Here is a 13,863-nt window from a genome sequence, read left to right as displayed (position 1 = left end):
CGTGCTTGCCGTGGGTATACAGAAAATTCTTTAAACTGGCACAGAACCTTTGTTTTATCTAAAGGCTTTTTAAAATGAAAAATTTGTTTTTCTATAGCATTAATCCAACAAACACTTTGTGTTTGACTCTACGTCCTGATCATTTTTGACTGATAAGGTATAAAAACAAGTGTGTGTTCCTTGTTTCAGAGTGACAGAGTTGATGGGCTACAGTCCTGAAGATCTGCTTGGTCGCTCAGTGTATGATTTCTACCACGCACTTGACGCAGAAAGTGTCACCAAAAGCCACCAGAACTGTAAGCTCCTCTTTGGTTTTCCACACCTTCACAATAGCTACAAAAAGCCTTTCTCTTGTTCTCTCTCTCTCTCTCTCTCTCTCTCTCTCTCTCTCTCTCTCTGCATAATTTCTGGATGGAAAACAAAAAAATTCTGCCAGCGTTCAAAATCACATGACACATTCACAAAACACACAGTACACCCACGTGAGCTGGGCTAAAAGGCCTGTGTGTGAGACAGTGTAGGAGGAGTTAGGAGTAAAAGGAGACAGTGTGTGATGTGATTAGAAAAACGGGCTGACGGCCTGCTTCTGAGAAGGCTCTGTGGAACAGGTCATCTCGGGTGCTGCCGGCCATGTTCCCAAGGTTTACAGTTTCAACCCCAACACACACAGCATGACAAGGCCAAACACTCATCTCTGAGTGGAGCATTGCCTGCCAGAGTGCCCACACTGCTCAGGTGTGTTCTGGCTACTATTTTATGTCACACAAAATATAAATGAACCTGTCAGTCCCAGGAGCCATGGATACTCTTATGAACATGATTCTGAAAACAGTTCCCTTTATTTAATTATAATCTCCCCAGAGTGTCTCCCCATATCTAGGAATATCACACTCTCCAGCTCCTTCTTTTGTTCACTCATTTTCTCAAAAACCAGCAGTATTTTCACATACTGTATGTTCTTCATTATTGGGCCTTGCTGTTTGCAGTCTCAGTTTACTTACACAATTTCTGAGTCAATTTCGTTCACATAAACTTGTGTTTCCTTTTGGTATTCACTCTACCCTTAATTGACCAGCTCTTTGGAGTACTCACTTGGAATGCTGGATTTATAATTCTAGTGGTAATAAGGCCTCTCCACGTTTTGCTTATAGCCTCACCTTGTTGAGAGGAGACTGCACAAATAGCAAGGCCAAAACAATAAAGAGTTATCTGTAATAAATGTATATAATGCGAGGGTGGAGAAGCTGTATAATGTGACCTTAATTATGAAATTTCATATTGATTATGCTTAATATTCTAAATAACATATCCAGTAAAGAAGAGGGTTGCATGGTGAGTCTTAGTGGATTTGGGTAACAGTTAGGAACACAAACTAGAGTATATATATATATACACACACAAGGGTTGGAAAATGAAAGTGAAACACCTGGTTTTAGACCACAATAATTTATTAGTATGGTGTAGGGCTTCCTTTTGCGGCCAATACAGCATAAATTTTTCTTGGGAATGACATATACAAGTCTTGCAAAGTGGTGAGAGGGATTTTAAGCCATTCTTCTTGCAGGATAGTGGCCAGGTCACTACATGATGCTGGTGTAGGAAAACGTTTCCTGACTCGCTCCTCCAAAACACCCCAAAGTGGCTCAATAATATTTAGATCTGGTGACTGTGCAGGCCATAGGAGATGTTCACTTCACTTTCATGTTCATCAAACCAATCTTTCACCAGTCTTGCTGTGTGTATTGGTGCATTGTCATCCTGATACACGGCACCACCTTCAGGATACAATGTTTGAACCATTGGATGCACTTGGTCTTACTGGTGCAATGTGCAATTAATGAAGATTGGCCACCAGACTGGTCCAAATTAGCCATGAAACCTCCCACACTAAAATGACAGATGTTTCAATTTCATTGTCTAACCCCTGTGTGTATATATAAATATTATATAAATTTAACTTTAGGCAAATAACAAACATCAGTCAGGCAACTACACAGCTGCTACCTTCAGTTTTGGCCATAGCTTGTTAGGCAAATTTCTTCTTTCACAGTGCAAAGCAATGAAGACCTGTCGCTCCCTACACTAGCTATGGTGTACTACATCCATCATATGAATGCTACAATTATAGAGTGCTTTAGCTGTGAATTACACAATGTGTTTGCAATAAAGATAAATATTGCCCTTGTAAATTCATATTGATGATAACAAATTACAGCCCTAACACGAAAACAAAAGTACAATAGCACGTTATATTACTTAATCCTGTACACAGGCGTACAGATAAGCCTGCATAGAGACAGACACGGCTGCAGACACTGGTGCTGAAACACATACTCACACAACCGTATTCTCTCCCAGCCCTCTCAAAACACACAAACGCATGCAGCCACTGACCTCTTTTCTCTTTTGCTTTCACAATACCCCTCCATTGTGCCTAGCTTAATTAAGCCTCACTACAAAGCCGCGTTAAGCCCACGTCACAATGCAGCAGCCTTTCGGACAGCACTGTGCACCCATCTACCTAAAACAAACAGCCCGCCAACTCTTTTCTTTCACCTCCTCTCTTTTTCAAGCCTCTCTCCCTCCATCACTCATTCTCTTTCACTCACTGTCCTTTTGATAGCTACTCACCAGTTCCCTTTAGCTATGTTTCCATCCAATTTTTTTAATGATACACGTTTTAAAGTTTTAATTTGAATGTGCCTGTATTTCTTAGAGTTTTTTTTTTAAAAGCCTCCAGTGCTGTGGAGCAATGTAACTACCATTCAAGGAGTAATAGAACATACTTTCAGGATGAGTTGGCAAGATCCAGAACAAAACATACAATATTAGTACCTGACCTGAATTAAGCTCTTGTGGCTGTTACTGCAGCAAAAGTGGAAAAAAAAACTTTCTATTAATAGTTGCGATTTTTCAAGAGCAATCTGTGAGATTTGAAATGGTGAGAGAGAGTGGGATTATTGCGCCTTGGTGTCCTCCCATCAACACCCTTTCGCTTTAATATGTTTATCTCAATTTATCCAAAGATGCGGAGGTGAAACTCAATATTTGGTGAGGTTTACAGAAACTGACTTGTCGGCGTGGTGTGTGGGGGTGGGGGGGGGGCGAGAGCTGAGGCCAGCAGGCCCTGGGGGCAGACAAATTGCATTTCGCATGCGCGTATGAGTTATGAGCGTGATTCAAAAGAGCCTTATTGGATTGGCTCTATTAGGGGCGACTGCAGCGGGCATTAGGATGTCTTGAATCCCATTACGTGTGACTTGTGACAGGAGAGATAAGAGCATCGAGTTGACCATGGCTGAGCTCCCTCTCCTCGGCCAGGTGTCCCAGATTGCCCCTAATCAGATGCTGGAGGTGGAGTGGCTTCTATCTGTGGTGACGTTAACATGCAATTAGGGCCCTTTCATTGTGTGCTGAGGAGAGCAAAAGAGACCAGCAAAGCAAGTGTTGATCTGGATTGGATTTGTTGAAAGGGAAGGAGAGAAGGTTCACCTTGTGTGTGTGTGTGTGTGTGTGTGTGTGTGTGTGTGTGTCTTATTCACTGTATAAAACCTTATGAATAAACAACTCGTTCAGTGGCCTCTTTAGCATTGGACCATGAACTATGCCCATGCATCAATGCTGCCAGCACAAAGCTTATCACACTTATCATAGAACACACAGACAAGCATACACACACACACACACACACACACACACACACACACACACACACACACACACACACATATATAGATTCTCTTATTAACATATAATAAGGGCAAATGTCCAGAGCTTATTTCATACATAAAATAACTTCATTTTATTTACAGTGGCAATATTTGTTTGAAAAATTGCAGTTATCTAGTCGAGTCTTAATGTGGACCCAGACAGCGAAGGGCTGGTCAACGTGACTTCGCTGCACAGACGCTCATGCACTGGTCTGGGTTAATCCTGCATAGAGTGAACCCTGCGACCTCAAGCCCACTGCTTTCCCACGCCAGACTTGGACCAGGTTCAGGCCCGAAAAGTCACAGAGACAGCCTGTCAAAACTTCTATCAGCCGCTCCGGACTGATCTGTGGCTCCGGGGCTGTCTCGCTCTCAGCCCTACTTTCCTGTCTGTCTGTCCGTCACTGTCGGTTTGTCTGTCTGAGTTAGCTAGTTAGTTATAGGAGGTAGCTGTTTAGACTGCTGCAAATGTACATGCAACTAGATGTAATCCATTAAACCCTATATGTATTAATCAGTTTTTAATTAATGCTAATAATCCACATTCTTATATAATCTCACATGATGAGAATTCTCTCTTCTCTCTCTCTCTCTCTCTCTCTCTCTCTCTCTCTCACTATTTGCAGTGTGCACAAAAGGGCAGGCTGTAAGTGGTCAGTACCGGATGTTGGCAAAGCATGGAGGTTATGTGTGGGTGGAGACACAGGGCACGGTCATCTATAACAGCCGCAACTCGCAACCACAGTGCATCGTTTGTGTCAATTATGTCCTGAGGTCAGTAGAAGTCCTACATCTTGTAAAAAGATCTGCTTCTCTTTATATTCTTTATATCTACTCATTTATGCAAATGAAACAGAACCCCTTTAAAAATAATTAGAATGTACTTCCAGAAACTACAATTAAGTGAATACTATGAGGTGTGAAAATTAGGCAGGGTGTTTTTAATCCCTCTTTTCTCTTTCTCCTGACGATAGTGACATTGAGGAGAAAGCCACTATCTTCTCCGTAGACCAGACCGAGTCTTGTTTCAAGACCCACCAAATGAGCAGCTTCTTCATCAAGACTGGAGCTGCCATGGCCAATGATACTGGGGGAACCCTCTTCACAAAACTTAAAGAGGAGCCTGAGGATCTAACCCACCTGTCACCCACACCCGGAGATGCCTTCATTCCCCTCGACTTTGGTAAGGAATAGGGAAGTCACGATACCAGAAATGTATAAGTTAGTACCAATCCCACTAAAATTCCACGATACTTGATATCAATTTTGATACCACAACAAAAAATAAACCAATGAAACAAATGCATGTCAACATAAATACTTTATTTAAAAGTCTTTTTCCAGCAAGAAAACTGTGCAATTTAGTTAAAATGTTTCCAACCCTGTACCCCTTAAATACCAGACGTGTTGGAAAGTGGGAGCTTCACCCTGATTGGCTGAAGAGCAATGCTGAATTGGCTGAATTAGCATGACCTTGTGTGGTCGTGTGACCTGTGAAACCTTCGGTACCTCCTGTACCACAGGAAACAAAAACCGTATCATATTCAGAATTTTGGTATCAACTTGGCCCCGAAGCATCAGTCCTTGTAACATCTCTAGAAAGGACTATGTTAACTTTTTCACCATTTGACCAGCAAGATGTGCATCTGGCTAGACACTACCTTACAAGAGTTTAATTTAATGTGCAATTGTTTTTTAAGTAGTGGATAATGCATATTAAAATACAATCAAGTCAATATAATGTATATTTAAGAGCATGTTAAATTATTACTAATATACAGTAAATAGATTTTTCATACAGTTTTGAAATGCAAAACATTATGTAAGTTAATATTTTAGTTAAAAAATGAGTCTAACTTTAAAACAGTTACCTTTTTTATCATGGAGTGATCTATACTTTACTGTCCTAGACACATCTAAAGTTCTTAAATGTTAACAACTCCATTCAGATTGTCAGTAGTCCACTTGTTCCTAGTTTCATATTGTTGAAAAAAAAAAAAAAAAAAATTAACAAAATAAACCTAGAAATGCATTCACTTTAGTACTGATGCTTTGCAAATTTCAGGTCACCCTCCATATAAAGACTACCCAGTGTGCGATAAAGTGTCTGCAACTCACTCAGTTGAAGAATGCCACAAATCGAGCTTTGCCAGAGACAGACCCAACATGACCAAAACCTTCTCCATGCCCCAGGCTCCACCACCTAGCAGTGCCACTCCCAGCCTGAGCAGCTGCTCTACGGTACCTCAACCTTCTACAAGCTTTCAAAAAGGCACCTTCTATTATCTAGATGATCATGGCCTTATTAACTGGATTATCTATTAAGCTTGATTTAAACCCTCTTCATCATGAGATTCTTAGTGGTTTTGTCATGTTCTACAGCCGAGTAGCCCAGGAGATTACTACAGCTCTGTGGATAATGACCTGAAGGTGGAGCTCACTGAGAAACTGTTTGCTCTGGACACGCAGGAGACAAAGAAGTGCAGTCAAGAGGTAGATGCATATAAGCCGCCAACTGTTTGTGTGTATACTTCAAAGTGATCAGAGAGATTTGGGAATTGACCACTCCCATTTTAGCCCCACCTTACATCAAATGCTAATTCTGGGCCCCATTATCTCAACATTTTTGTTGGATAAATGACAATCAAAATATCAAACCATGTAATTCCCTTCAAATATTTTGACAGATTTATACTGTGGTGGTTGTTGCTAGGATAATTTGTGTTTGATGTAATTGCTGGATGGTTAATCACCTGAAGCATGTAGTGAAACTTTAATGCTTTTACAGGTCAACTTTTAGACTACGTTCATTTCAGGCTAGCGTCTAAAGCTATAATGTTTTAACTCCCAATGTTTTCTGATCTGTATATATCTAGCTGAGCCCTGACCTATCCTTCTGTCTTTCAGAGTGATCTAAGTGATCTGGATCTGGAGACATTGGCGCCTTATATTCCAATGGATGGTGAAGACTTCCAGCTGAACCCCATCTGTCCTGGAGAGACTCCATCTGAGGCTACTGGCCTAGGGGCCATTCAACAGAGTTTCAGCAACATTGCCAGCCTCTTCCAGCCAATAAACCCTCCAACACCAGGCCATATCCAGCCTAGCATATGCTCTGCAGGAGAGAAGCAAAGACCCAGTGGTGGCTCAGTAGACCCATGGCCAGCCATAGCATTTGGCGGCCCCATACAAATACCCCCCTACCATGACCCACCCTGCACCCCACTGTCGTCTATGGGTGGGCGCCAGAATCTACAATGGCCGCCTGACCCGCCGATCAATTTTTCAAATGCCAAGGGAGGCATGATAGACAATTTGGCTGTGAACCGCTCCTGCCAAGCTGTACCAGTGAGTCGGATGCCCCTACACAAGCAGAGGTGATTCTCAATGTATTTCTTTTGGCGACATGTTTGAGTTACATTTGCAGTGATGCTATCTCTGCAGTGAGTAAAAGTAATGATTGTGTTGTTTGGCAGATCTGCAGAGATATTTGGGCCTAGTGAGGCCTATAGAGACATGAGCCCAGCTCGGCTTGCAATAGCAAACAGCATGAAGCGCTCCTTCTCACAGATGACTATGGTGAGTGCTTAAACCTCCACAGATTTGATATTTATAGTATTCTAAACCAATGTTATAGCTCCCTAGACACCTTACTCAAGTAATCCAGAACACTATTCTCTGTTCTATTGCTGGTTCCCATGCTAGTTCAGTGCAGCCGTTCGTTACAGGCTCATATTGCAAAACTGTTCACTTCTCTGTAATGCACTCGGTCACTGACCTCATAAGTCATGGCTTTATTGTATATTATATAGGGGGAAGTGTCAGCAACTAAGCCACCAGAGATGCTATGGAAGAGAATGAGGAATGAGAGCTGTGCTGTCTTGGAGAGGAAATCCCACAGCACCAGTGCCTTATCAGGTAAAGAGACAAATAATTACAAAGATTCTAAGCCTACAGTACACCACACATAATGCTTAATGAGTATATACATCCCAAATCAGCTCAGGATCACTTTAAAGATAACAATTCAAGCTTTTAAAGAAAGTATGTATGTCTTTTATGCAGATAAAGGCCTGGGCCAACCAGGTGGCATGGACAACCAGCACAGGAAATCCCAGTATCCAGGAAATCACACAGGATTGGCAGAAAAGCTCTACCCAGAGCAATGTTGCAACTACAGAGAATACAGCATGTTACCCAGCACAAAAATGGAAGGTTAGCTCATGATTTATGATTTTTTATAAGAACCATCTTTTGCAAGACAGGGAATTGGACAGTTTCTTTGGACCCAACTGTGTGTAATTGCTATTTTCATGCAGGATCACAATTAGGCACAAGTGGGGGGCTGAACTGTGTGTGTGTGTGTGTGTGTGTGTGTGTGTGGATGTTAAATAATGGTTTGGTTTGTGCTTGCGTTGGCAGGTGTAGCAAGCCGTCTCCTCGGGCCGTCCTTTGAGACGTACTGTCTGCCCGAACTGACGCGATATGACTGTGAGGTCAACGTGCCTCTGCAAGGAAACCTGCACCTGCTCCAAGGCAGTGACCTTCTGCGGGCTTTAGATCAGGCCACTTAGACTACCCTCACCCACTTCTTATACACCTCTCCCAGTGCCATCAACCCAACTCTACCCCTCACTTACAGCATCATCAACCACAGGCCTGAGCAGCATACCCACTCTCTAATGCATATCGTGTACCTTACCATATACAACCAGAACGTAGCTTTTGTTCTATTTTTATTGTCTTCAACTTTATAAATTATATACGATGCTATATATACAGTATAATATATTATTTTTTAGTAACAAAAAAGTTGTTGTTGTCGGCCTCTTTTTCTTCTTCCCCCGTCGCTTGTTTTCAGTGTGTTTCTGTCACTTTCCGTCTGCCTCTGTCAGACATTAAACAGCAGCCTACTGTCTTGAAGAAAGATAATCTACTGTAAGAATGTTATTTGTTCTCAGACTTTTGTTTGTCCTACCTTTCCTACCTCTGACACCTTAAGCCTTTACCTGTCATACTTATGCATGTTTTAGTGCCTTCTCTGTTCAGTTTTTACCAGTGTCGCATTCGTTGCTCTTTCTCTCTCTCTCCCTCTCCCTTTCTTTTTCTCTGTCTAGCTATTGCCATTTGTGTTGTGACCACTCTATATACATTTTATTTTTGTCACTTTCGCTGTAAACACAATATTTAAAGGAAGAGGCTCTAAAGTTTCTACTATAACTTACTCTATAAAGTTAGAGTTGTAGCGCTCAAAATACCTGGGTACTTTGCCTAATCTACACAGTAGATGTGGATCGGAGTGCTGATTTGAAGCGTTCTGTAGTGCTGGTATCTATTCGTTACTTTCTAGTGGCATTTTTTGTTTGTTTGTTTGTTTTCCCTGTGATAATATGCAAAAGCATATTCTATATTTTGGCAGGCCAGTGCAGTTTTATTCTTGCTCTAATAAGAGAAACAGATAAAAAATAGAAAAATTCCAGTGAAGAGATATAAAAAAAAAACAAAAAAACAAACAAAAAAAACTGAAAGGTTCTGCTCTTAAGATGTAGCAAAGTAGTTATTTTGAGTACAAAAATAATATGAAAAATAATCACGTTTATCATTTATTACAAGATATAAACACAGGCCAGTCTGCATTCTGAGACTGACTATATGTTCAGTTTTAATAGTGTTTCTGTCACATTGGCTGAGATTGTCTCTACATAGATGAAGACTTACTGACAAAGCAATTAATGTTTCTTAGCTGCCACTTCATTTGTTTTCTGAAAGCAGGTTACAACATTTGTTTAGTTTTGGCCTTAGGGCCACAAGTCTAAAACTTCTTATGGAACACGATCCATTGTAGGAGGAGCATGTTTTACAGTCAGCATGGATTCGGGTGATTTGAAAAGAGAAATATGTTAAAGTAATTTACTTGTAGCAACTGATCAAATATAGAACATGTTTTATTATCTAATGGTCATTAATAAGACTATAGATTATTTTAGATGCTGTAACTATGGGTTTGAAGAGAAAGAGGAAGGCCGATTTTACACAAAAGTTAAAACTCGAAATTAACTGAAGCTCACAGTTGCACTGTTAATGCTAATATTGAGGTGTCATTGAGAACAATCATATTTGCTGATGTTTTCCAGTTACAATGGAAGCAAATATACTTCCTTCTACAGCTACATAGACCTGCTTCAAAGCCAAGAGAAGTGGCAGATTTGAAATGAAAAATGGGCCATTACTAATGTTTTCACCAAGGCATGCCCTTCATTTTTACAGTTATTTAATAAGTGTAGCTGTTGTCTCTATACCGCCCATTCACAGACACATTCACAAATATAGACACACTCATAACCAACACAAATGTACTATTGTTAGTAAATGTTTAGTCGTATGATGCTAACCCACTGGTGAATTAACGACAGAAGTTTTAGCCATGGAAAAAAACATTTGCAAGGCTCCAGGAAGGCTTTTTCTTGCAAAATCCAGACCACGTTTGACACCTAACTGGAGGTTGTGCTGCTCAGTGATGGTGTATGGATAAGAAATGTGTGTGTGTCAGGCTGTGTGGGCACATAGGAGAGAGCAAAACCAGCATAATGGAAAGTGTTTCATTTTTATTCTCAGGTAATTCTGCCATTATTTGTCATTATTTATGGGCTGTAATTTGCTCAAAGGAACATTGCGGTAAAATTCAGATGACCTTGTGAACCATCTGCACAGGGAAAACTGCACTGAACTTTATTCAAATGTGCATGTCTTTTCCAAGTATGTTACATCAACACCACTTGGTCTGTTAATCGCCCCACTTTTGGCAGCAGTCATGTTGCTGTCATATATGAGTGTACAAGTTAGTTTCAGAGTCATGTGTCTTTCCCCTGATGTGACAGACCTGGGCCCTCAGTGCTCTCTGTCTGTGCATGCAGCTGTCTGGTGACTGACAGGAGGTGTTCATCTTTATAGCTAACAGTGTGGCACTGGATAAGACTAATGATTGGCTGATGTGCTACAACATGGGTATGAAATAAGGACAAATAATATTATATAACATGATGTCCACCCATAAATAAATGACTCATTAGTCCGCAAACTGACATACAGCATTAGAGGCTGTTATTTTAAGCGATGTAGATTACAAAAGCCTCCAAATGCAAGGTTTCTAGAGTGATCCTAAGTGCCAGTGGAAAAGATTCTTAAATGTAAAGAGGTACAAATCCCAGTGTCCCTCTAAAACTGCACTATTGCTTTTAAATAAGCAGTTCCACTGTATTCTGTATCTGTACCATGGTTGTCGTACTGAGGTTTCCCCTGCACTTAGTGAAATTACAGAACACTTAAAGACTTGAAGCTCACTTATAATTGAAGCCAATTGGCTGGTGCTGAAATGAGTTTCGAACAAAGTCTTCTGCTGTTTCACTGAGTGAAGGGAACATTTTGTCTTTAATAAATGATGATTCAGCGTTCATAGAAACTACGTTGAACTGTCCCTGAAGACCCTCCTTCCTATCTGATGCAAAGTTGTTGAGGAAAGTTATGTACAAGAGACACAATATCATGCAAAAAGGAGACAGATGGAGAAAGATATAATTTCCCTTTAGCAAATGGCAGAGAGATACCAGTTGCTCAGCCTGAAGCAGATCTCTCTGTTCTCCAGTGTCTCTCTTTCCCTTTCCCTGTGTTGTGAAATGGACAATTTATTTATCAAAACCTCCAACGAGATTAGGAGGGGATGCTCAGCAAAGCCAGTGGAATCCAGAGTATTTCCTGAAAAATTGCAGCTAAATCTGACATAATTATATGTGCTTATTTATGAAATTGCCATTTGGAAATAAATAAATAAATAAAAAGTCTTACTCTGTAAATTACCAGAAGGAAAAAATCTTGTAATAGAAGTTACTGGAACTTTATTTGGGAACAAGTTATTTTTGGAACATTTCTATTGGTCCATACATCATGAATTATTAACATAATACAAGGGACATCCTGCATTTTCCATTTATGAATAAAAAAAGACTCAAATACGGACCAAACAAATATGCAGTGTTTCTGCACTACTGAGATTATGACAAAACATTATGATGATTTATTATGAATCCTACATTCAACGTATTTTCTCTTTATTATATAAAGCACCTGTGAAACACCATTGTCAAAGCAAATCATAAAAACACTTTCATCCAGTTTAAGCAACGCTTTATGCTTATGTCTCCACCGAATTTTGCTTAATTATGCGAGGAGAGCTGCGGCAAGTCCAGTCAGTCCATTGTGGTGGCTATTCACCAGGCGTCTAGTAGCTGTAGATACTGTGATGCATGAAGGGCAAGAATGACCTCCAAATTACCCTTTGAATATTTGCCATGAACTGCCATTAAGTTCCTCAACTCTAAAGACAGTATCAGCCTTTCTTGTGCAGTCTCCTTTTATCCAGTTCAGATATTGGTTTGTTTAGTCATAGCAAGCATTCCTGTATTTTGATATGCTAAATGAATATTGACATTATTATGATATATTATTATTGTTGACATTACTGTATGGGAAATTTTACCCAGTAAGAAGTTGTATCTCTGCACTGATATCTTATTAAAGCATATTGATCTTCACTGTGTGTTCTGATATTCATTCATTCATTCATTCATTCATTGTCTGTAATCGCTTATCCAGTTCAGGGTTGTTGTGGGTCTGGAGCCTACCCGGAATCACTGGGTAGAAGGCAGGAACACACCCCGCAAGTCCTTCACAGGGCGACAGACACTCACACATTCACTCACAACTATGGACACTTTTGGGTCGCCAATCCACCTACCAATGTGTGTTTTTGGACCATGGGAGGAAACCGGAGCTCCCGGAGGAAACCCACACAGACACAGGGAGAACATAGCACACTCCTTACAGACAGTCACCCGGAGGAAACCCATGCAGACACAGGGAGAACACACCACACTCCTCACAGACAGCCACCTGGAGGAAACCCACAAAGACACTGGGAGAGCACACCACACTCCTCACAGACAGTCACCCGGAGGAAACCCACGCAGACACAGAGAGAACATAGCACACTCCTCACAGACAGTCACCCGGAGGAAACCCATGCAGACACAGGGAGAACACACCACACTCCTCACAGACAGCCACCCGGAGGAAACCCATGCAGACACAGAGAGAACATGGCACACTCCTCACAGACAGTCACCCGGAAGAAACCCACGCAGACACATAGTTTCAATGTCTGGTCCTTTAAAAGAGACCCACAACTCAGTTCAATGCAAGAGCCCAGGAGTGAGGAGCAGAAGCTCTGGTTTTTAGCTATTTTCACTAAAAAAAACATTCTGCACTCTGCACTGAATACGCTCTTGCTCTCACTCAGAAAAGAATACACAGAGCCTCCAACTTGATCGAAAGTCTTGTACATATTTTCTACACTGACAGTAGACACAGAGCACACAGAGAGCTCTGATTCAAATGATTTATTTCATTCTGGGCAAAAAAATTAGATTCATGACAAAGCTCCGTCCTGCAAAGTTGATCTGTCAACTGTTAAGTCAGAAAGTTGGAACCAGCTGGATGTGGAAGTGTTTTTCATTAACGAAGTTCATGCCTCAGTGCTTTGTTGCCCCTCCTCAGGGTCCAGAGCCTACCTGGAATCATCGGGCGCAAGGCGGGAATACACCCTGGAGGGGACGCCAGTCCTTCACAGGGCAACACACACACTCACACCTACGGACACTTTCGAGTCACCAATCCACCTACCAACATGTGTTTTTGGACTGTGGGAGGAAACCGGAGCACCCGGAGGAAACCCACGCGGACACGGGGAGAACACACCAACTCCTCACAGACAGTCACCCGGAGCAGGAATCAAACCCACAACCTCCAGGCCCCTGGAGCTGTGTGACTGCGACACTACCTGCTGCGCCACCGTGTCGCCCTATCCTAACTAACTTTCAGGTCCTGATACATGCTGGATGACTGTATAAAGATGTGCTACTTTGGTTATACTTGGTTAACTACTACTCTCTGAGATAATACTTTTGCACTTTTGTCCAGCTGTTTTACTGAGCACACAACACTCACGTGTGCGGATGTAGCCTGCCGTACCCACCTCTGGCAACAACAAATTGAGTTAAAAGGTTTCTATTTTGGAAACTGTTTATTTATTCCCCTTTTT

General features: G+C 41.4%; 1 protein-coding gene across 1 annotated transcript in view; it reads left to right on the top strand.

The window, feature by feature from the left end:
* The window catches only part of epas1b (endothelial PAS domain protein 1b), a 56,010-nt gene extending 43,719 nt beyond the window's left edge, over positions 1 to 12,291 (top strand). The window contains exons 7-16 of the mRNA XM_066678649.1: positions 190 to 296; positions 4,337 to 4,484; positions 4,685 to 4,893; positions 5,776 to 5,951; positions 6,093 to 6,203; positions 6,618 to 7,087; positions 7,187 to 7,289; positions 7,523 to 7,628; positions 7,776 to 7,925; positions 8,133 to 12,291. Of these exons, the coding sequence (XP_066534746.1) occupies positions 190 to 296; positions 4,337 to 4,484; positions 4,685 to 4,893; positions 5,776 to 5,951; positions 6,093 to 6,203; positions 6,618 to 7,087; positions 7,187 to 7,289; positions 7,523 to 7,628; positions 7,776 to 7,925; positions 8,133 to 8,284 (1,732 nt within the window). The 3' untranslated portion in view covers positions 8,285 to 12,291. The remainder of the gene's footprint in view (positions 1 to 189; positions 297 to 4,336; positions 4,485 to 4,684; positions 4,894 to 5,775; positions 5,952 to 6,092; positions 6,204 to 6,617; positions 7,088 to 7,186; positions 7,290 to 7,522; positions 7,629 to 7,775; positions 7,926 to 8,132) is intronic.
* Positions 12,292 to 13,863: the final 1,572 nt, after the last annotated feature.

The sequence above is a fragment of the Hoplias malabaricus genome, chromosome 8 (assembly GCF_029633855.1).
Source record: "Hoplias malabaricus isolate fHopMal1 chromosome 8, fHopMal1.hap1, whole genome shotgun sequence".
Lineage (NCBI taxonomy): Eukaryota > Metazoa > Chordata > Actinopteri > Characiformes > Erythrinidae > Hoplias > Hoplias malabaricus.
Note: the sequence above shows the minus strand (reverse complement) of the source record. Positions and strands in the feature narration are given on the sequence as shown.